Raw genomic sequence first — 24,303 nt, 5'->3', positions numbered from 1 at the left:
AGAAGAGACAGAAAACTCTAAGGGTTAGTGAATACAAGAAGCAGAATTTCCATTGCCATACAACCTGGAAAAACTAGTATCAAATTGATAGGCTATTCAAATGTGAAAAATGTTCATATTTTAGGCAGTCATAAACTAACTAAGGGTCATTATTTTATTAATGAAGAAAAACTCTGATATAAAACTTAATTTTTTAAACTCATGAACCACAGAACCACTTAAAAGTATCCTTCCAACACCAGTGCTCACGTCCCATTCTTTGCCAACACTGTAAATCCTATCAGTTTGCAGTTCAATCATTAATGTCTTTTAAATAAAGCAGTGCCTATAGGGGTTTGTCTTAAAATTATCACAAGTATAGGCAAACAATAAGTAACCTCATTCTTATACTAAGATATTTTGTGAATAATTTTATTTCAGGTGTTAAACCACATGTATTATATACTTTCATACATCACTTCAGAATTTATATAGTGAAAATTGGCACATCTATTTAAATATTTTAAAACTTGGAGATACAACAGGCTAACAGCAGACCTTTCAACAGAAACCCATACAAGCCAGAAGCGACTGGGAGCATATATTCAGCTTTCTTTTTTTTTGAGATAGAGTCTCGCTCTGTCGCCCAGGCTGGAGTGCAGTGGCGTGATCTCAGCTCCTGCAAGCTCCACCTCCCGGGTTCTCACCATTCTCCTGCCTCAGCCTCCCGAGTAGCTGGGACTACATGTGCCCGCCACCACACCTGGCTAATTTTCGTATTTTTTTTTTTAGTAGAGACGGGGTTTCACTGTGTTAGCCAGGAAGGTCTCGATCTCCTGACCTCGTGATCCACCTGCCTCAGCCTCCCAAAGTGCTGGGATCACAGGTGTGAGCCACCGCGCCCAGCCATATTCAGCATTCTTAAAGAAAAGAGGCTGGGCGCAGTGGCTCACGCCTGGATCCCAGACTTTGGGAGGCTGAGGGGGGTGGATCACAAGGTCAGGAGTTCCAGACCAGCCTAGCTAAAATGGTGAAACCCCACCTCTACTAAAAATACAAAAATTAGCCAGGTGTGGTGGCAAGCACCTGTAATCCCAGCTACTCCAGAGGCTGAGGCAGGAGAATTGCTTGAACCTGGGAGGCGGGGGTTGCAATGAGCCAGGATCACATCACTGCACTCCAACCTGGGCAACAGAGCAAGACTCTGTCTCAAAAAAAAAAAGAAAGAAAGAAAAAAGAAAAGAAAAGAAATTCCAAAGAATTTCATATCCAACCAAACTAAGCTTCCTAAGTGAAGGAGGAATAAGATCCTTTTCAGAGAAGCAAATGCTAAAAGAATTCATTACTACCAGACCTGCCTTACAAGAGATCCTGAAGGGAGTGCTAAATATGGAAAGGAAAGACCATTACCAGCCACTACCAAAACACACTTAAGTACATAGACCCATGACACTATAAAGCAACCATTCACACAAGTCAACAAGTCTGTATAATAACCAGCTAATAATATGGTAGTAGGATCAAATCTGCACAGATTAATACTAACCTTGAATGTATATGGGATAAATTCCCCAGTTAAAAGGCACACAGTGGCAAGTTGGATAAAAAACCAAGACCCAGTGGTATGCTGTCTTCAAGAGACTCATCTCACATGCAGTGACACCCATAGGCTTAAAGTAAAGGAATGGAGAAAAATCAACCAAGCAAATGGAAAACAGAAAAAAGCAGGGGTTGCTATTCTTACTTCAGACAAAACAGACTTTAAACATAAAGACAAAGAAGTTACGTAATGGTAAAGGGCTCAATTTAACAAAACCTAACTATCTTAAATATATATACACACTCAACACAGAAGCACCTAGATTCGTATTTCTTAGAGACCTACAGTATACTTGGACAGATCATTGAAGCAGAAAACTAATAAAGATATTCAGGACCTGAGCTTAACACATGACCAAATGGACCTAGCAGAGATCTACAGAACACTTTACCACAGAACAAGAGAATACGCCTTCTTCACATCTGCACATGGGACATATTCTAAAATTGACAACACAATCAGACGTAAAATAATCTTCAGCAAATTTCCAAAAACCAAAATCATACCAACTACACTCTCGAACCATAGTACAATAAAAATAGAAATTAAGACTCTGAAAATTGTTCAAAACCATACAATTACATGAAAATTAAACTGTCTACTCCTGAATGACTCCTGGGTAAATAATAAAATTAGAGCAGAAATAAAGAAATTATTTGAAACTAATGAGAAGATACAACATACAAGAATCTCTGGGACATAGCTAAAGCAGTGTTAAGAGGGAAATTTACAGCACTAAACGCCCACATCAAAAAGTTAGAAAGACTGCCAATCCAACAACCTAATATCACAACTAGAGAACTGGAGAAACAAGAGCAAACCAATCCCAAAGCTAGCAGAAGACAAGAACTAACCAAAACAGCGCTGAACTGAAGGAAATTGAGACATCAAAAACCATACGAAAGATAGGCCGGGCACAATGGCTCACATCTGTGATCCCAGCACTTTGGGAGGCTGAGGCGGGCAGATCACTTGAGATCAGGAGTTCAAGACCAGCCTGGCCAACATGGTGAAACCCCATCTCCATTAAAAATACAAAAATTAGCCAAGCATGGTGGCATGTGCCTGTAATCCCAGCTACTCAGGAGGCTGGCAGGAGAACTGCTTGAACCTGGGAGGCGGAGGTTGCAGTGAGCCGAGATCGTGCCACTGGACTCCAGCCTGGGTGGCAGAGTGAGACTCTGTCTCCAAAAAAAAAAAAAAAAAGAAATACAAAAGATCAACAATTCCAGGAGTTGATTCTTTGAAAGAATTAATAAAATAGATCACTAACTGAACAAAGAAAAAAAAAGAAAGAAGATCTAAATAAACACAATCAGAAATGACAAATAGGACATTACTACTGACCCCACAGGATACAAAAAACCCACAAAGACTACTATGAACACCTCTATGCACACAAGCTAGAAAACCTAGAAGAAATGGATAAATTCCTAGAAACATACAACCTCCCAAGATCAAACCAGGAAGCAAATGAATCCCAGTACAGACCAATAATGAGTTCCAAATTTGAATCAGTAATAAAAAGCCTACCAATCAGAAAAAGCCCAGGACCAGAAAGATTCACAGCCAAAATTCTATCAGATACATAAACAAGAGCTGGTACCATTCCTACTGAAACTTTTCCAAAAAATTGAGGAGGAAGGACTCCTTTCTAACTTCTTGTATGAGGCCAACATCACCCTGATACCAAAACCTGGCAGAGACACAACAAATAAAGAAAACTTCAGGCCAATATCCTTGATAAACATAGATGCAAAAATCTTCAACAAAACATTAGCAAACAGAATCCAGCAGCACATCAAAGAGCTAATCCACCATGATCAAGGAGGCTTTATCCATGGGATGCAATGTTGGTTCAACATATGCAAATCAATAAATGTGATTCATCACATGAACAGAACTAAAAACAGAAACCACAAGATTATCTCAATAGAAACGGAAAAGGTTTTCAATAAAATTCAACATCGCTTCATGTTAAAAACCCTCAACAAACTAGGCATTGAAGGAACATACTTCATAATAATAAGAGCCATCTATGACAAACCCACAGCCAACATCATACTGAATGGGCAAAAGCTGGAAGCATTTCCCTTGAAAGCCAGAATAAGACAGGGATACCCTCTCTCACTACTCCCATTCAACATAGTACAGGAAGTCATAGCCAGAGCAATCAGGCAAGAGAAAGAAATAAAAGGCTTCTAAGTAGGAAGATAGTAAGTCAAACTCTCCCTGTTTGCAGACAATATGATTCTACGCCTAGAAAACCCCATAGTCTCTGCCTAAAAGCTCCTTGATCTGATAAACTACTTGAGCAAAGTTGCAGGATACAAAATCAATGTACAAAAATCAGCAGCATTCCTATACAACAACAATATCCAAGCTAAGAGCCAAATCAAGAATGCAATCCCATTAACAATCACCAGAAAAAGAATAAAGTAACTAGGAATATGGCTAACCAGTGAGGTGAAAGATCTCTACAACAAGAATTACAAAACACTGCTGAAAGAAATCCAAGATGACACCAACAAATGGAAAAATATTCCATGTTTATGAATAGGAAGAATCAATATTGTTAAAATGACCATACTGCCTGGGCTGGTATGGGGGCTCATGCCTGTAATCCCAGCACTTTAGGAGGCCGAGGTGGGCAGATCATTTGAGGTCAGGAGTTCGAGACCAGCCTGGTCAACATCGTGAAACCCTGTCTCTACTGAAAATACAAAAAAATTAGCCAAGTGTTGGTGCACACCTGTAATCCCAGCTACTTGGGAGGCTGAGGCAGGAGAATCGCTTGAACCTGGGAGATGGAGGTTGCAGTGAGCTAGGATCATGCCACTACACTCTAGCCTGGGTGAGAGAGTGAGACTCTGTTTCAAAGAAAAAAAAAAAATGACCACACTGCCCAAAGCAATTTACAGATTCAGTGCTATTCCTATCAAACTACTAGTGGCATTCTTCACAGAATTAGAAAAATCTATTTTAAAATTAATATGGAACCAAAAAAGAGCCTGAACGGCCAAGGCAATCCTAGACAAAAAGAACAAAGCTGGAGGCATCACATTACCTGACTTCAAACTATACTATGAGATTACAGTAACCAAAACAACATAGTACTGGTACAAAAACAGATACATTGACCAGTAGAACAGAACAGAAAGCCCGGAAATAATGCTGCACACCTACAGCCATCCAATCAATCTTCGACAAACATGAAAAAAACAAGCAATGGGAAAGGGCTCCTTTTCAATAAATGGTACTGGGATAACTAGCCAGCAATACGCAGAAGATTGAAACTGGACCCCTTCCTTACAATACACAAAAATCAACTCAAAATGGATTAGACTTAAATGTAAAAGAGGACGTGGCAAAGATTTCATGATGAAGCCGTCAAAAGTAACTGCAACAAAAACAAAAATTGACAAATGGGACCAAATTAAACTAAAGAGCTTCTGCACAACAAAAAAAACTATCAACAGAGTAAACAGACAACCTACAGAATGGGAGAAAATATTTGCAAACCATGCATTCAACAAAGGTCTAATATCCAGAATCCATAAAGCACTTAGACAAATTAACAAGTAAAAACAAATAACCCCACTAAAAAGTGCGCAAAGGACAAGAACGGGCACTTTTCAAAAGAAAACAGGGCTGGGTGTGGTGGCTCATGCCTGTAATCCCAGTACTTTGGGAGGTCGAGGCAGGCAGATCACCTGCGGTTGAGAGTTCAAGACCAGCCTGGCCAACATGGTGAAACCCCATCTCTACTAAAAATACAAAAATTAGCCGGGCTGTGGTGGTGCACACCTGTAATCCCAGGCAGAAGCATCGCTTGAACCCAGGACGTGGAGGTTGCAGTGAGCTGAGATCGTGCTACTGCACTCCAGCTTGGGCGACAGAGGGAGACCCTACCTCAAAAAAGAAAGAAAGAAAGAAAGAAAACATACACAGCCAACAAGCATATAGAAAATGCTAAACATCACTAATCATTAGAGAAATGCAAATCAAAACCACAATGACATACCATCTCACACCACTCAGAATGGCTATTATTAAAACATCAAAAAGTAACAGATGTTGGCAAGGTTGTGAAGAAAAGGGAACACTTATACACTGCTGGTGGGATGTAAATTAGCTCAGCCATTATGTAAAGCAGTCTGGCAATTTTTCAAACAACTCAAAGCAGAATTACCATTCAACCTCGCAATCCCATTATTAAGTAAATACCCAAGGGAATATAAATTGTTCTACCATAAAGACACATGCATATGTATGTTCATCATAGCACTATTCTCAATAGCAAAGACATGGAATCAACCTAAATGCCCATTAATTGTAGACTGGATAAAGAAAATGTGGTATATATACACCACGGAATACTACACAGCCATAAAAACAAATGAGATCACATCCTCATATCCTTTGCAACAATGTGGATGGAGCTGGAGGCCATTATTCTAGGCGAACTAACACAGGAATAGAAAACCAAATACCACATGTTTTTACATGTAAGTGGGAGCCAAACACTGAGTTCATATGGACACAAAGAAAGGAACAATAGACACCAGGGCCTACTTGAGGGTGAAAGGAAGGAGGAGGGGGAAGATTGAAAAACTACCTATTGGGTACTATGCTTATTACCTGGGTAGCAAAATAATCTGTACACCAAATCCCTGTGATATCCAATTTACCTATATAACAAACCTGCACATGTACCCCTGAACCTAAAAAAAGCTAAGAAATAAAAAAAAAAAATAAAAGCTAAGAAAAAAAAAAAAAGCTGGAGGATAGATGTTTCACCTTAGCAGCTGGAGATTTGTTCATTACTGCTGTCAAAGCCTGAATGGTTGATATGGCCAAACAATCCAATTGTCCCTGAAACACCTATTGAGGGGGAAGGGGAAACAAGAAATTAGCAAATGTGCTCACAATTTTTATTGAGTTAGGAAACCTTTGGTCTGAAAACCTGAAAAAATAATTACTTAACATGCATTACATTCCTCTTCCGATGAAATGGGTTTCTGAAACACTATAACCTGCAAGGAAAGTTACCTATTTAAAAGAAAAATAAACCACGTCAAGGAGGATAAGGCAACATTCACTTATTACATTAAAATGTTTTGAGAAAAAAACAAGCTTAACACATGCTTTTTAAAAATAATGGACAATCTCAAGAGGAAGGGAGGGAGGTCTATCATTCATTGGAAATCCTATTACTTTTTTTTTTTTTTTTGAGATGGAGTTTCGTTCTTGTTGCCCAGGCTGGAGTGCAATGGTGCAATCTCGGCTCACTGCAACCTCCGCCTCCCAGGTTCAAGTGGTTCTCCTGCCTCAGCCTCCTGAGTAGCTGGGATTACAGGCATGCGCCACCATGCCCGGCTAATTTTTGTATTTTTAGTAGAGACAGGGTTTCTCCATGTTGGTCAGGCTGGTCTTGAACTCCTGACCTCAAGTGATCCACCCACCTCAGCCTCCCAAAGTGCTGGGATTACAGGTGTGAGCCACCATGCCCAGCCAGAAATCCTATTATGTTTTAATTTCCCTTCAAAACTACACTTGAACCATCCAGGTTTAAATTCCATTTGCATGTATAAAAAGACAGCTAGTTTCCAAAGCCTGTTCATCTAGTTTCCAAAGCCTGTGTTAAAACTAAGATGGCATGTGCATATGCCAATTAATTATGCTTATAAACAATTAAATATATCTATTTTTATATAAAATGGAAAATTTGAGGCAGACAGAAAATGAAATACATATCTCTAAGTATTGTCATGTTTTTGAGAAGGCAACTTTTAATCCTAAAAGTTGTATGAAAAAAATAAAAACTAGCCTAATTTTGTCTATTACTGTTTAAGTTTCATCAAAAAAAAGAGATATGTTAAATTCCAGGGCAGTGTATTTATAGCAAAAACAAAAACTACATCAAGAATATTAAAAAACTGAACATGACCGTTATATCCGGCTTAGACAATCATGAAAGCATAGAATCACGTACAATTTGGAATTGTAATGTGAACCTCTAAGAGACTATAATAATTGTTTTATTAATCTACATAAGTAGGCCTTAAGAGGGATTAACATTTATATAGAAATCTACAACAATATTCTGTAAACTGGTATTTCACATCTAGAATAAAAAATAATATGATAATGTCTCGTTACACAAAAATTCTATTTATAAACTTGGACGTTAACACAATGTTAATAAAAGACATTATGTAAGTTTTCTTGCAAATATTTTGGAAGAGAAAAATATCGATTTTTAAAGATAGTTTTTTTTCAAACTAAATTACCTAATGTATTGAGAGAAGCAACATAAATTACATATTTTTGCTCTATCATACCTGTATAGACTTGAATTTCTAGAATACAAAAAGTCAAGTTTTATGCTAAATTAACAGAGAGTTCAGCATCTTCTTCCCTTCCTCCAAGATTCAGGTTGTCCATTGAATTGTAATCATCGCTTGTCAATAAGAAGCAAAGAATCAAGATATTAACAATGACCATACATATTCACAAGAAAGCCCTAAGGTCCCAATATACCACAGTGCTTAGAAAAGTCACCACCAGGTGGACAGCATTGATACTGAGATCCCATTCCTGTACTTTATATCTCCTCAAATTGAAAAGACCATACACACGTAGAGGGAATGGAATGGTACTGATTGTTTGTATCAACCACCAAGATATTTACCCTTTAGATGAAAGCAATTTTTAATTTTAACTTTTTTGTAATTTTCAAAAATAATTAATGAATATTAGAATTTGACAATGTTTGTGTATTTTAGGACATAAGAAGAAAAGCACAGGAATAGTTATTCCCATTGGCTGATTTTGGACTTCAGCTGAAACAAGATGCAGGCTTTGTAGATACCTGGTCCTCATTCATTTCTGTCAGTAATTTGTTGGCAAGGTCTTTCTCGTTCTTGTCTGCCACCTTATTGTTAGCATTTAAAAATAGCTGTTAAAAACAGAGACAAGAATAATGGAGAAAGAACATTAAATTGTTACCTATAAGCAGCAATGAAGATTAAATGGGTTTCCATGTATCTTGAAAATAAACCCAAGAATTCCCTTGTGAAATATACTACACTTTTAGAAATTAAAGATTATTCACTTTTTGGATTATGAACTAATAGTAGTTTAGATATTTCTCTCTTGGAATTCAAAGTTACTAAAATAAGAAACAATGGCAATAATTAGGATTAGTTAATATTCCTAAATTCTTAAAGAATCAGCAGAGAATGTCTCACAGTGATATGGTTTGGCTCTGTGTCCCCACCCAAATCTCATCTTGAATTGTAGCTCCCCAAATTCCCATGTGTTGTGGGAGAAACTTGGTGGGAGTTCTCATGGTAAGGGAATAAGTCTCATTAGATCTGATGGTTTTATAAAGGGAAGTTTCCCTGCACAAGCTCTCTTCTCTTGTCTGACGCCATGTGAGACGTGTCATTCACCTTCCACCATGATTGTGAGGCCTCCCCAGCCACATGAAACCATGAGTTCATTAAACTTTTGTAAATTGTCCAGTCTCAGGTATGTCTTTATGAGCAGCATGAAAATGGACTAATACACACAAAAAAGAAGGAAAGTTGTTACTGACACAAACTAAAGATACTGTAGTACGTACCCAGTATGGTTCTATAGTTAAGGAAGTTTGTGAAGTGCTATCAAACTAACTTTAAAAACGGTTCTTTCTAGAAGTACTTCCTCAGAGTCTCAAACATGCTAATGTGTACTTTGACAAGGGAGGTCAGGGTGCAGCATTTCCAAAATTTATCTGACCACACATTTTATTAAAACATTAGTTTAAAAGTATTCTCCAAAGTCATCAAGAATTGAGCTTCATTTATATTCATTTGTATTCTGTAAAGGAAAATTGAGATTATCTCTAGCACACATGGGCATTACCCTCTTCTGAATAAAATAAAGAAATCAAGTATTTTAGTTTCAGTATATAAAAGTCAGCATCCCAAAAGGCCTTCAACTTGCCCACAATTTGAGTACAGAGAAAAAAAATTCAAATGATATTCAAAGGGAGAGACAGATTTATAAAGGAATTTATTAAGAGCATCCTAAGGAAGAAGGTTCTTAGGAAGTTCTATTATTTCAGAAATGAGAAAACAAAAGGTCGAGTTACATGCTGAAATATGCAATATAAAATAAACTGCATAGAGGTATGGTATTATATGTTATGCAAGAGTATATATAAGGCTTAACAATAAATTGATATATACACTACAGGCCTTGGAATCAGAGACCTGAGTTTGAATTTTGGTTCTGCAACTTATTGGCTGTCTGATTTCAAGGAAAACTACTTCTCCAAGCTTTTCTCAAAAATAGGGAGAAAAATACCTCATCAAATAGCTATACATATTAAATGACATAATCCACGCTAGCTTATAAGCGTAGTATCTGGTACATAACAGAGACTTAATAAATGAAAGGTGTTGGCTGGGTGTGGTGGCTCACGCCTGTAATCCCAGAATTTTGGGAGACTGAGGTGGGTGGATCACCTGAGGTCAGGAGTTCGAGACCAGCCTGGCCAACATGGTGAAACTCCGTCTCTACTAAAAATACAAAAATTAGCCTGTAGTCCCAGCTACTTGGGAGGCTGAGGCAGGAGAATCACTGGAACCTGGGAGGTGGAGGTTGCAGTGAGCAGGGATAGAGCCACTACACTCCAGCCTAGGTGACAGAGCGAGACTCTGACTCAAAAAAACAAACAAAAAACAAATGAAAGGTGGTATTATTACAAGCAAAGGTTTTTAAAAGAATAATATTTCGGCTGGGCGCGGTGGCTCAAGCCTGTAATCCTAGCACTTTGGGAGGCCGAGGCGGGTGGATCACGAGGTCAGGAGATCGAGACCATCCTGGCTAACACGGTGAAACCCCGTCTTTACTAAAAATACAAAAAATTAGCCGGGCGTGTTGGCGGGCGCCTGTAGTCCCAGCTACTCGGGAGGTTGAGGCGGGAGAATGGTGTGAACCCGGGAGGCGGAGCTTGCAGTGAGCCGAGATCGCGCCACTGCACTCCAGCCTGGGGGACAGAGAAAGACTCCGTCTCAAAAAAAAAAAAAAATAATAATAATAATAATATTTCATATTTAGGTCAAGGGAAACAAATAGATAAAACTGGTCAATATAAAAATGAGTAAAATCTTTCCAGAAAGCTATGGCAATCCGTAAGAAGAATCTTTAAAACAATTCTTATTCTTTAACTCAGTAACTGTATTTCTAAAAATCTACCCTAAGAAACAGTCAAAAACACCAAGATTTTAGCAGCTGTAAAGACTAGGTAAGGGTTTTGAATTCTTCTCCTTGCTACTAAAGATAATAGTTTTCTTCTTTGCTTTTCTCTTCTTTTTTTGAGACAGAGTTTCACTCTTGTAGCCCAGGCTGGAGTGCAATGGTGCAGTCTCGGCTCACCGCAACTTTCACCTCCTGGGTTCAATCAATTCTCCTGCCTCAGCCTCCTAAGTGGCTGGGATTACAGGCATGCGCCACCATGCCTGGCTAATTTTTTTGTATTTTTAGTAGAGACGGGGTTTCACCATGTTGGTCAGGCTGGTCTCGAACTCCCGACCTCAGGTGATCCGCCCGCCTTGGCCTCCAAAAGTGCTGGGATTACAGGCATGAGCCACTGCGCCTGGCCTATTCTTTTCACTAATTCAAGTATTTTTGGGCAGCTTAAAAAACTTACATTAATTCAAATCATATCCCTGTAATTTAGTAAAACAAAATAACTGATAAATGCTTAAGATTCATCATATCTATCATAAAAGTTAAATGTGTGATTCCATGGAATTGTAAAGTACTCTATAGTATGATGAAACTCATTTGCCAAGCCAAGAAGCCTTTACACAAATACAGAAATCAACGCATACTTAAATAGGCTGATGAATCTCATACAAAAAGAAAGCATGAAAACAGCAGCAGTCAGCTTAAGGTTGTCCATGATTCATAAATTGTTTATGATATTTTAAACTTTATTTGCCAAAGTTTCCAACGGGTCTAAATAGCAAAACTGTCTTGATTCTATACTACTATATAAAAAGAACATAAAGGATTCATTTCTTTACTAACAAATAATTTAAACAAAAAGTAATCATGGACATCTGTGGCATCATGCAGTATATTTGGGGAGTTAGGTTTTCATAAGATTTCAAAGATTTTTATATATTCAGGAATCATATCGACTATGTCCATAAAATGTTTTTATATCAATAAAACCTTTGATTCTCCTATATTTAATATACAGAAAACATTTTTTCCTACTGACTAAACAGTGACCTTAAGTTCCAGTAATACAATTAGAAAATTATATATTACAATGGACTTAGGGTCAGAAAATCTGGGTTAGAAATCCTACCTCCATCAATTATTAGTGTTGACCTTGGGCTAATCATTTAATGCCTCAGGACATTTTTCCTTACTTGTATAATGAAGAAGTTTAGAAGCTTATTTCAAGGATTCCCCTTTGTTGTGAAGACTTAATGGCTTCAAAGAAAAGTGATAAATCTAAAGTAATTCTGACAAAAAAAATGTTCCGGAAATAAGGAAGACTATTACTGCCAGCAGGGAAGGCCCAGGTCCCAAAGCTTGGTTTTCCCTGTTTTTTTGTTTGTTTTTGTTTTTTTGAGACAGAGTCCCGCTCTGTCACCCAGGCTGGAGTGCAGTGGTGTGATGGCTCACTGCAACTTCCACCCTCCAAGTTCAGATGATTCTTCAGCCTCCCTAGTAGCTAGCATTACAGAGGTGTACCACCATGCCAGCTAATTTTTGTATTTTTAGTAGAGATGGGGTTTTGCCACGTTGGCCAGGCTGGTCTCGAATTCCTGACCTCAAGTGATTGACCCGCCTTGGCCTCCCAGAATGCTGGGATTACAGGCATGAGCCACCATGCTCAGCTGGTTTTCCCTCTTTTTTTTTTTTTTTTTTTTTGAGACGGAGTCTCGCTCTTTCACCCAGGCTGGAGTGCAGTGGCGCGATCTCAGCTCACTGCAGGCTCCGCCCCCCGGGGTTCACGCCATTCTCCTGCCTCAGCCTCCCTTGTAGCTGGGACTACAGGCGCCTGCCACCTCGCCCGGCTAATTTTTTGTATTTTTAGTAGAGACGGGGTTTCACCGTGTTAGCCAGGATGGTCTCGATCTCCTGACCTTGTGATCCGCCCGCCTCGGCCTCCCAAAGTGCTGGGATTACAGGCGTGAGCCACTGCGCCCGGCCCCTGGTTTTCCCTCTTTAAAGGGATTTCTTCTCCAGCATTTTTGTTTCAAAACAAAATGTGATAGGTGGTATCAAATAATTAACTTTTAAAGGTCATGATTCCGGATGTAAATTTTAAGGAACTTTGGCCTATAAAGAACAAATATTAGCTCACCATCATGACAGCTATGACAAACAGCTTTGTATTTTTTAAAAAGATATTATTCATATCAGAAATTTGTTATATCTGAGTTTCATATACTGAAGAAAAACCAATGCTAACAAATTTTAGTAGGAATTATATTGTATCCTAGAGATGACCCTATAAAGCAGATTCTTTTTTTTTTTTTTTTTTTTTAGACGGAGTCTCACTCTGTCGCCCAGGCTGGGGTGCAGTGGTGCGATCTCCGCTCACTGCAACCTTCACCTCCTGGGTTCAAGTGATTCTCCTGCCTCAGCCTCCCCAGTAGCTGGGACTACAGGCACGTACTACCATGGCTGGCTAATTTTTTATATTTTTAGTAGAGACAGGGTTTCACTGTGTTAGCCAGGGTGGTCTCAATCTCCTAACCTTGTGATCCGCCTGCTTCGGCCGCCCAAAGTGCTGGGATTACAGGTGTGAGCTACCGCGTCCAGCGGATTAGCAGATTCTTTACACATGTGAGATGTTGGCTTTATCATTGAATTTGTCTTTATAACAATCTACTTCATCAATATATTCTTTACTATTTGATTTTGATGCTGTTCTTTACTGCAGTGAAGTGACATAAATGCTTTCAGAGATATCCCTCAAAACAGTGTGAAAAAATTCAAGGAGCTGATACTAAAATCTTTATTCTGAATTACTCTCATAGAATTAACCCCTGGTATTTTTCAGCAGGAAATCAATGAAAAGAATACCTCAAATAGAAAGGTAAAAGCTCTTTGAAGTAGTTTCATTTACAGAGGCTTTATAAGAAGCTCTCTAAAAAATTTCTGATACCATCATGATACATGGAAATATTCTATATACTCTTTTTTTTTTTTTTGAGACAGAGTCTCACTCTGTTGCCCAGGCTGGAGTGCAGTGGCACAATCTCAGCTCACTGCAACCTCCATCTCCTGGGTTCAAGCAACTGTTCTGCCTCAGCCTCCTGAGCAGCCAAGACTACAGGTGCGCACCACCACACCCAGTTAATTTTTTTTTTTTTTGTATTTTTAGTAGAGATGGGGTTTCACCATATTGGCCAGGCTGGTCTCGAACTCCTGACCTCGTGATCCGCCTGCCTCGGCCTCCCAAAGTGCTGGGATTACAGGCATGAGCCACCGTGCCTGGCCCCACAATTATTTTTAAAAAGACTTTAGAAATGTCTACAGGCTAGAAATAATCATATATAATTTATTTTATTTTTCTATATTTACCTTTTTTCCTATAAAAAAGAACATTTGCATAATAAAAAAATACGCTTTACCTTAAAAGTAAAAAAATGCTACTTCTACTGGATGCCCTCAGTTATAAGTGGGAGCTAATCAATGGGTACACATGAATGTACAAAGTAGAATAACAGACACCGGAGACTCCAAAAGGTAGGAAGGTGAAAGGAGGCTCGAGGTTGAAAAATTATCTATTGGATATAATGTTCACTATTTGGGCAATGGGCACACTGAAAACCTAGAGTTCATGGAATATATCCATGTAACAAAACTGCACGTTTACCTCTTAAATCTATAAAAAAAGTTTTTTTTAAAGACACGCTATTTCTTACATGAGAACTTATACGGTGAAATAAATTACAGCCAAACATTCAAGCCAGTTATGTGGGTAATAATTAATTTGAATGTGCATTTAAAAAATCAATCCATATATCATAAAATAAACTTCAATATGCCTATTTAAAAATTATGCCCATCAATAGCAGACGCAAGATATGTTCATTGTTAAAGAAAGATTTTTCTGAAATTTGACTTTAAAACATTTTTCTCAAAGTGGCAAAGGAAAATATTTCTAACCAATTAAATTTTATTCTTTTTAAGTTAAAACAGAAAATGAAAAGAATCACTTTCAAAAAAGACAAAAGCAGAGATTTAGTAAATTTATTCATCTGAACACAAGCATTTCCCCTATTGCAATATCCACGATGTCCTAGAGAAAAATGGTGAAAACATTTGATTCTGCAAAGAAGTAACTGTCTTTAAAATGCGGTTTCAAATTGTAACATAAGACTGACCCTTAAGATTTATGAAGCTGAATGTGCTTCTTTTGTATTTTAGAGCTTAGGTTTGTTAAACTGACCCCTAATTTTGTGGTGTGTGCCTGATCCTAGGTTCTCGTCTCTCTTAAATGCTACCCTCCTCTAGTTATTGTATTTGTTTGAGCTTCATAGGACTTCATTGAGTTGGTGATCGCTAGATGGCCTAGTTTGTGCAAATATGTGTTGGTTTCTCTCCATACTCCTTTAGGGTTTTATTGTTTACAAGCTTCTTTTTTGTATTGAGAGAAAAATAGCCAAAGCATCTTTGACATCTTTTCTGTGACAGGCAGAAAGACCTGGAACAAAGTGGGGATCTTTTTTTTTTGAGATGAAGTCTTACTCTGTCACCCAGGCTGGAGTGCAGTGGGGTGATCTCAGCTCACTGCAACCTCCACCTCCGGGGTTCAAGCGATTCTCTTGCCTCAGCCTCCCGAATAGCTGGGATTATAGGAGCATGCCACTATGCCTGGCTACTTTTTGTATTTTTAATAGAGACAGGGTTTTGCCATGTTGGCCAGGCTGGTCTCGAACTCCTGACCTCAGATGATCTGTCTGCCTCGGCCTCCCAAAGTGCTGGGATTACAGGTTTGAGCCACCGCGTCTGGCCTAAAGTGAGGATCTTGAACCATCCTTTCTTTTCTGTTCTCCTTACCCTATTACCTACTGCACTAGATCTTTTGTCCTGAAAACTTGTCTCTTACTCTGCCCTCTTTTACATTCCCCTCCTCCAAAAGAAACCTATACACCCACACACATACTTGGTTAATTCTTGGGGTATCTCTGCAATTCCTAAATGATTTATGCAAAAATCCAGAAGAAGCTAGGAACTCTCCAACCCTTGTTCCCAATCTCCCAGGTCAAGAACTTTTCTTGATGTGATTCATGTTAAATACTTAGGACACTGCTGTATTTTGGATGGATCAAACCTACTTAATCTTTAATCTTAAAACAGATAGAAACAATTGGGGGCCTTCCATGTAGAAAGTGGGGTCAGGAGGGCAAGAAAGGGAATATGAATATATAACCAAGTCACTCTGGAACTTTTATGTGGGTATAAGAAACTTACGTCAAAGTGGCCACAAGATTGTTTAATAGGAGATAGAAGGATATAACTCCATGTTTACTGCTAAAAACCAAAGCTTTGTGTGAAATCTTGAATTTATGGGGAGAGAGGGAGGGTACCTGTGTGTTCTTTTCCTGATCCCTTCCCCTCATTCCTGAACTGCAGGAGACTGAGCTCCTTTGGGCTTTGATGACCCCATCACTGAGGGGTTTATTTGATAGTTGATTTTGCTGTACTGGGTACTTCCTTTCCCATTTCCTAATCATTCTGTAATACACATGCTGACTCTTTTCCCTTCCCTCCTCCTTTCCCTGGGAAGATACAATCAATTAGTAAAGACTTACTGGTAGTGAAAAAAATTGTAATGAATCCTAATTTTCAAATTAATCATATTCCAATACATATCATAATAATTTAAAATTTGTAACATAGTTATACAGAGAAGGAGGGCAGTCTCCCATTGGAGTTTATATCATTTAATACATGATGTAGCTGTTCTAATACTTTTAAAATAAGCCTGAGTTTTAGACTCGAAAATACTAGCTATAGAGTAAAGATGAAAAAGGAAGAGGAAAAGCATTTTTATGCCCCTTCTTTGGCAGAGAGTTGTGCAGCCAAGCAAATTTTTAAACCAAATACATTTTGCTTCTGATATTTATTCTGCTCCCTTACCCTAGTATAATCCTGTTGTTCTAGGCAACCAACTGCAAATTTAATCAATTCAACTTTATTTATTAAGCTTCTGCTGTGTGCCAAATACCTAATGATGGGAGATAAGAGATTAAAGTCAGCCTGCTTGCCTTCAAATAGACCACAGTTGAGTATGAAACACAAAAAGTTTAAGTGCCACCCCATAGACTTGTAAAGGATACTAATATGTATCTATCTAGACCCAGCAGCATCAGAAAATATTACGTAGTAATTTTTTTAAAAGAGCAGAAAAGAAATTATTTCAAGTAGCTATAAAAGCATCAAAGAGATAGATTTAAAAAGCATGAATAAGAAAACATGAAGCGTTTAATAAGGGTCATTGTAAGAAAGGCTTAACAGGCAGGCCTTGGGTCAGATGTCTTAGAGCCTTGTACAAGTCACGGTATGGAGATTCAAAAATCACTAGAATATTTTCATGGTTTGGGAGAACATCTTAAGCAAAGGATTGATATGATAACATCGATGTATCAAAAAGATAGTTTTGGCTTCAGTGTAGAAGGGTATAAGGGTGAAAAGGGGCCGGCCTCGGTGGCTCACGCCTATAATCCCAGCACTTTGGGAGGCCGAGGCGGGTGAATCATGAGGTCTGGAGTTCCAGACCAGCCTGGCCAAGGTGGTGAAACCCCATCTCTACTAAAAATACGAAAATTAGCCAGGCATGGTGGCGGCTGCCTATAATCCCAGCTACTTGGAAGGCTGAGGCAGGAGAATCGCTTGAACCCAGGAGGCGGAGGTTCAGTGAGCAGAGACTGCGCCACTGCACTCTAGCCTGGGCGACAAAGCAAGACTGTCTCAAAAAAAAAAGAGTGAAAAAGGAGAAAACAAGAAAAAATAATCTGGCAAAAAAATTAAAGCCTGAAATAAAGCAATGACAGTGGGAATAAAAAGTCGTATTTGAGAAATGTTTAAAAAATGAAATTGTCCACTTTGGTGACATAAGCAGATGTGGGAGATGAGAGAGATCAGGAAAAGTCGAGACTGATTTCCAAGTTTCTCCTTTGAGAAACTGGGTAGATAACGGTGCCTTTGACTTAAATTAGAAATACAGGAAAAACAGGCCGGGCACGGTGGCTCACGCCTGTAAGCCCAGCATTTCTGGGGGCTAAGGCAGGCCAATCACCTGAGGTCAGGAGTTCAAGACCAACCTGGCCAACATGGTGAAACCCGGTCTCTACTAAAAATACAAAAATTAGCCAGGCGTGGTGGCAGACACCTGTAATCCCAGCTATTTGGGGGGCTGAGGCAGGAGAATCACTTGAACCCAGGAGGCAGAGGTTGCAGTGAGCTGAGATCATACCACCTCACTCCAGCCTGGGTGACTTAAGCAGCTGTAGGGATAAGATAAGAAAGGGCAGACAAAAGAGTAGGGGATAAACTGTTCCATTTTAGATGTGGCAAATTTGAAAATTTTGAGAGACATTCAAGTGGAATTCCTCAAGAGAGCTGAACTAACAACAAGAAATTTTGGTATTATAGATGATATCTAAAGCCACACATCCAAAGTTGAGACATCCAAAGGATAAGCAAATTAAGAAAGGTTGGAAAAAAGAGCCTAGAACCAAACAGAGAATGCCAGTATTTTTAGAAAGGGTAATATTCCAGAAGGACTAAAGAGTGGCCACAGTGATACACAGTAAAAAAGATCAATGTAGAAAAGAAGGTAAGTGTGTTGACATTTCAGAAACAAATTTTTTTTAATGTTTCAAGAAGTCTGTTCTCCATATTTCATATTTTGGCATCAAAATTCTGTTTTGCAACAAAATATAATCGTACATTGTGCAAAATTCACTTACAAACATATTAAAGTTTCTACAAATCTGCATTAACTTCCACAGCCTCTGAACAACTGCAGAAAAGGTTAACACTGATAGTGGAAAAGCTATCAAGTAGCTGGTTCCTTCAAAATTTTGTTTGTATTAGTGTTATAATATGATTTTGAGCTATCAAAAATATACTTACAAAAGTATCCTATTGATATTATTCAGCTTGATGTGGGATCTTACTTTTTCATTAATAGAAATACATATTTTTACATTAGGAAGTATGGGAATTATTACCAGTTTTCATCTATGAGCAACAATTTTGGAATTAATATATTTATTATTGTATGGGAGAATCAATATGCTATCAATGTTTCCATTTACAATGAGTATGTATTACTTTAATTGTAATAAAAAATGTTATTTGACCCTGAAAGGGCACCAAATCATTTATGAATTTTATTTAAATTATGCAAACATATCACATATTTGGAGAGAAGAATGGAAATAAACACCCAAAATCATCATTTGGGTCATTACATGGTGTAAAAGTTAGGAATAATGGCCATGAAGTCAAAAAGAACTAAACTGAAACTCTCGCTCTGAAACTTCATGCCTAATTTATAAAGTAGTCATTATGAAGACAACATATATTTTGTGACCTCAAAAGAAAAGTATCTGATACACAATTGGTACACAATAAATATTGGTTAGATAAATCATTTAATTAAAAAGCTATGTCTTGGCCAGGCGCGGTGGCTCACGCCTGTAATCCCAGCACTTTGGGAGGCTGAGGTGGGCGGATCACGAGGTCAAGAGATGGAGACCACCCTGGCCAACATGGTGAAACCTGGTCTCTACTACAAATACAAAAAATTAGCTGGGCATGGTGGCGCCCGCCTGTAGTCACAGCTACTCGGGAGGCTGAGGCAAGAGAATTGCTTGAACCCAGGAGGTAGAGGTTGCAGACTGCACCACTGCACTCCAGCCTGGCAACAGTGCAAGACTCCATCTCAAAAAATAAAGCTATTTCTTATACAAAAACATTATTCAGTGAATGACATACAATTTGAATTGGAGTAATAGGTTTGCACCAAACAATCCACATGTTTTATATAATACTCCCTATAATCAGTGGCCTGTATTTATAGGATATGTAACTTGGAGTCTACAAACTGTGGTAGAAGACAGTGTTTCCATGAGAAACAATTGTTTTTCAAAGACTCATCTTAGTATATTCAGACACAAATAGTTACTCAGAATAGAGCTCAGAAGCAACTAATTACTTAAAGGGCCTCAAGGGTATTTCTGGATGGAATGAAAATAATATACTTCATGAACTGAAATTCTTCCCATACAAAGAAACTCCAGTTTGACTACCTTTAAAGTATTTAGACAATTACAAGTGATTTAATACTAGTTTCAATTCAAGATAAAACTTGGTTACGTAATTAAATGCAAACAGATTAAGTATAAAAATTAATAAAAATATGTTCAAATGTGAATCAAAACAAAAAATAGCTTCTTAAAATCAAAGACAACAACAATAATAGAAAAATACCTTGCAGTTTTGCAGCAGTCGTATGAGATGTTCAAAGCAATTGCTGTTAAGAAAAATGGCCTGAAGAACAGGCCTATCTGTACAATCTAACATGGCTGTGATGGTATCTAGGAAAATAAAAAGAAAATCATCCATGTAAAAATGAAAATTTGGGATCATACAAACATTTACTCTAATCATTTTTCTTTTTAATTTTTAAAACAATTTTGATGTTCAGTATTTTTAAAATGACACCAACACACAAAAGCACATAAAAGCATTTTTATGCTTTTAGAAGCTATACACCAAACAATTAATGTTCATTATGAGTGGGTGGCAGGATATAAATAACTTTTCTTTTTACTTATCTGAATTTCCTAGTTTAGCTCTAATGAAAACGTTTTACTTCTATAAGGAACTATCAGTTAATAATATTTGTATTTAACAACCTTACACGGGAATACAATAAGAAATCATAATATATTGGTGAAGGAGCTTGCAGAGCATAGAGACAGAGATAAATAAGCAGAATGACACAGAACAACCAACACAAAGAGAAGGGAAGAGAAACACACACACACACACACACACACACACAGGCTCTGAGGAAAAAAAGAAACAAAAACGGAAGCCCTCTAGAGAAAGGGCAGATTTTTGAAGTGACCTCTACAGAGATGTTATAGAGGCACATACAAAATTGATTGTATGTGACTCTTTACCATAGGTTACTACAAATGGTGCTTTCTGAAAATTTACTTTTCCTAGAATTTCAAAGTCATAGCTAACTTTCTTTTTAACACTGATGCTTTTAGGAGATTACACTTTCAAAACAATATAGAGACTTGACTTTGTTATTGTTAAAGCAAAGAGGTTGTAACAAACAAAAGTCTAAGCAGTCATATGATATCTGAATTAAATAATCAATACTTTCCATACAATGGCCCTGTATTTCAAAAAAAGTGGTAGATATGAAAATAAAAAACAGACTCAGAAAAAGTTGTCATTATGTAATACTTACTCAGCATTTTGATCTGTAGAGCAATAAATCGGTTTTCCCACTGTCTGGACCTTCTTTGATTAGGTAAAGCTGAATGATCTGAATTTAGCAATTTAAAATAGTTCTCGAGAATAGTACTGGTTTCCACCTGACGCTGATCAGAGTTGCTACTGAGAAGGATATGTACCACTTCTGTAAGGCACTTCAGAGTTAGTTCTGCCTTCCTACCCACTTCTTCAGGATCTCCATCCTCCCAAGAATCACAATCTGCCAAAACTCGCATAAGAACTTCCATAGTGGCTGGAGAAATTGCTTGCAAAGCATTCCTCTGAAACATTAGAGACAATAAAAATGAAACCTAAAACTAATGAAGAGTTCTCTATGTTTGCAACGAGAATTTAATACATCTGCAGGCAACCTTTTCTTTTAATAAATACACAAAAATTTGTAACAGATACTCTGATAGACACTGCTGGTGGTTCATACATATTAAATCTTCCCTTCCTCTCAGAAAACTCACTTTACACTTTCTCTTGTGGCTAAGGGTAGCCATGTGACATAGTTCTGGTCAAGGATATATGGTAGTAGACTATGAAGAGGGTATCATTTTATAAATAAAAAGGGAAGGACACTTTGTCCTTGGGCCTTTCACCTTTTCCTGCCTAGAATGTAAACATAATGCTTGCAGCCACCTTTATATCATGAAGAGATAAGTCCATGATTAAAGTAGCAGGCTACAGAAAGAATAGGAATATTGAAGGACCTCAGTCCTTGATGTTCTTATTGACTTGCTGTACCAGCTCAGCCTAAACCTGGATTTCTTAAGCAAAATGAAACAAATAAAAAACCTGAAATCGATTAAGTCTCTCTAAGGTTTTCAGGCTGGTTACAGAAGATCCATCACAACTGATTTAAACATGTAAGATGACTGGTTTGGTTTTGATTCTACAGACATATTTCTGAAATTCCATATACTAAGTAATTGGTAGCTATATGTCAAGGTGACCAGAAAAACACAGAAATAAACAATATGTATTGCCCTAAATTGTTAAATTACAACATAATGAAACAGAACATAGTTATGCAAAATTATCTGAATTAGCACTTAAGCCATTAGGACTGTTTCCATCAATAATACATAATATAATATAATATAATACATAATATCAACAACAATAATTATTACTATGGAAGAAACTGTTAATGGCCAACCCAACATTCAATTTCCTTCACCTTCCTTATTCAAAGAAACTGATGTTTTCCTGGACACATGGCCACCCAGAATAAATTCACATTTCCTAGCCTCCCCTGCTGCTAAGGAGGCCAAGGAAGCAAGTTTTATCACATTTTTTTTTTTTTTCTTTTTTTCTTTTTTTTTTTTTATTAATTTTTGCATACAAAAACAATAAAGATTTTCTAAAAATACATACAAAAAAAAGATGCGTATCAAACATATTAGGAAGGTTGCACATGGGAAGTCGGGGAATAGAAATGGGGGTGGGAGTTAAAATAAATGAGAGAGGGACTTTATATGGATCAGTGATAATAACTCAATCCTCTATTTGACAAAGAAGAGGGAGAAGGAAGAGGAAGAAAAAGAAAGTGGGATAAAGGATCAGAAAGGGAGGAAAATAGAAAAAATTAGAGTATGACTCCAGGGTAGACCTGTTTTGTTGTCACTGAGTTGGTTGGTTGGTTTGTCTGTTGTATACTTCATGTTTCGCCAAGTTGGCCAGACTGGTCTCGAACTCCTAGCCCGAAGTGATCAACCCGCCTCGCCCCCCAGAGTGCCGGGACCACAGGCGTGAGCCACCACGTCCAGCCCCCACATTGCTTCTGGCCTCCGTGGTAGACCTCCCTGACGGAGTGGCCAGGCAGAGGAGCTCCTCACTTCTACCCAGACACGGGGCGGCCGGGCAGAGGGGCTCCTCACTTCCCAGACGGGGCGGCCAGGCAGAGACGCTCCTCACTTCTTCCCAGACGATAGGTGGCCGGGCAGAGGCGCTCCTCACTTCCCAGACGATGGGTGGCCGGGCAGAGGTGCTCCCCACTTCCCAGACGATGGGTGGCCGGGCAGAGGCGCTCCTCACTTCCCAGACGGTGGGTGGCCGGGCAGAGGCGCTCCTCACCTCCCAGACGATGGGTGGCCGGGCAGAGGCGCTCCTCACCTCCCAGACGATGGGTGGCCGGGCAGAGGTGCTCCTCACCTCTTCCGGGACGGGGCGGCCGGGCAGAGGCACTCCTCACTTCTTCCCGGACGGGGCGGCCGGGCAGAGGCGCTCCTCACTTCTTCCCGGACGGGGCGGCCGGGCAGAGGCGCTCCTCACTTCCCAGACGGGGCGGCCGGGCAAAGGCGCTCCTCACTTCCTCCCGGACGGGGCGGCCGGGCAGAGGCGCTCCTCACTTCCTCCCAGACGGGGCGGCCGGGCAGAGGCGCTCCTCACTTCCTCCCGGACGGGGCGGCCGGGCAGAGGCGCTCCTCACTTCTTCCCGGACGGGGCGGCCGGGCAGAGGCGCTCCTCACTTCTTCCCGGACGGGGCGGCCGGGCAGAGGCGCTCCTCACTTCCTCCCGGACGGGGCGGCCGGGCAGAGGCGCTCCTCACCTCCCAGACGATGGGAGGCCGGGCAGAGGCGCTCCTCACTTCCCAGACGATGGGAGGCCGGGCAGAGGCGCTCCTCACTTCCCAGACGATGGGTGGCCGGGCAGAGGCGCTCCTCACTTCCCAGACGTGGCGGCCGGGCAGAGGTGCTCCTCACTTCCCAGACGATGGGTGGCCGGGCAGAGGCGCTCCTCACTTCCCAGATGATGGGTGGCCGGGCAGAGGCGCTCCTCACTTCCCAGATGGGGCGGCCGGGCAGAGGCGCTCCTCACTTCCCAGACGGTGGGTGGCCGGGCAGAGGCGCTCCTCACTTCCCGGACGGTGGGTGGTCGGGCAGAGGCGCTCCTCACTTCCCGGACGGTGGGTTGCCGGGCAGAGGCGCTCCTCACTTCCCGGACGGTGGGTGGCCGGGCAGAGGCGCTCCTCACTTCCCAGACAGGGCGGCCGGGCAGAGGCGCTCCTCACTTCCCAGACGATGGGTGGCCGGGCAGAGGCACTCCTCACTTCTTCCCGGATGGGGCGGCCGGGCAGAGGCACTCCTCACTTCTTCCCGGATGGGGCGCCCGGGCAGAGGCGCTCCTCATTTCTTCCCGGACGGGGCGGCCGGGCAGAGGCG

General features: G+C 39.8%; 1 protein-coding gene across 2 annotated transcripts in view; it reads right to left on the bottom strand.

Annotated features, from left to right (window-relative positions):
• NBEAL1 (neurobeachin like 1) overlaps nt 1–24,303 on the bottom strand; it is a 230,526-nt gene that overhangs the window by 117,197 nt on the left and 89,026 nt on the right. The window contains exons 9-12 of one of the 2 annotated variants that reach the window (XM_055290242.2): nt 21,108–21,414; nt 20,111–20,217; nt 8,454–8,540; nt 6,380–6,463 (exon numbers count right to left, since the gene is read on the bottom strand). In XM_055290242.2, the coding sequence (XP_055146217.1) occupies nt 6,380–6,463; nt 8,454–8,540; nt 20,111–20,217; nt 21,108–21,414 (585 nt within the window). The remainder of the gene's footprint in view (nt 1–6,379; nt 6,464–8,453; nt 8,541–20,110; nt 20,218–21,107; nt 21,415–24,303) is intronic. The other variant, XM_055290243.2, reaches the window with a different exon arrangement.

Source organism: Symphalangus syndactylus, chromosome 8 (assembly GCF_028878055.3).
Source record: "Symphalangus syndactylus isolate Jambi chromosome 8, NHGRI_mSymSyn1-v2.1_pri, whole genome shotgun sequence".
Lineage (NCBI taxonomy): Eukaryota > Metazoa > Chordata > Mammalia > Primates > Hylobatidae > Symphalangus > Symphalangus syndactylus.
This window is presented reverse-complemented; position numbering and strand designations above follow the sequence as displayed.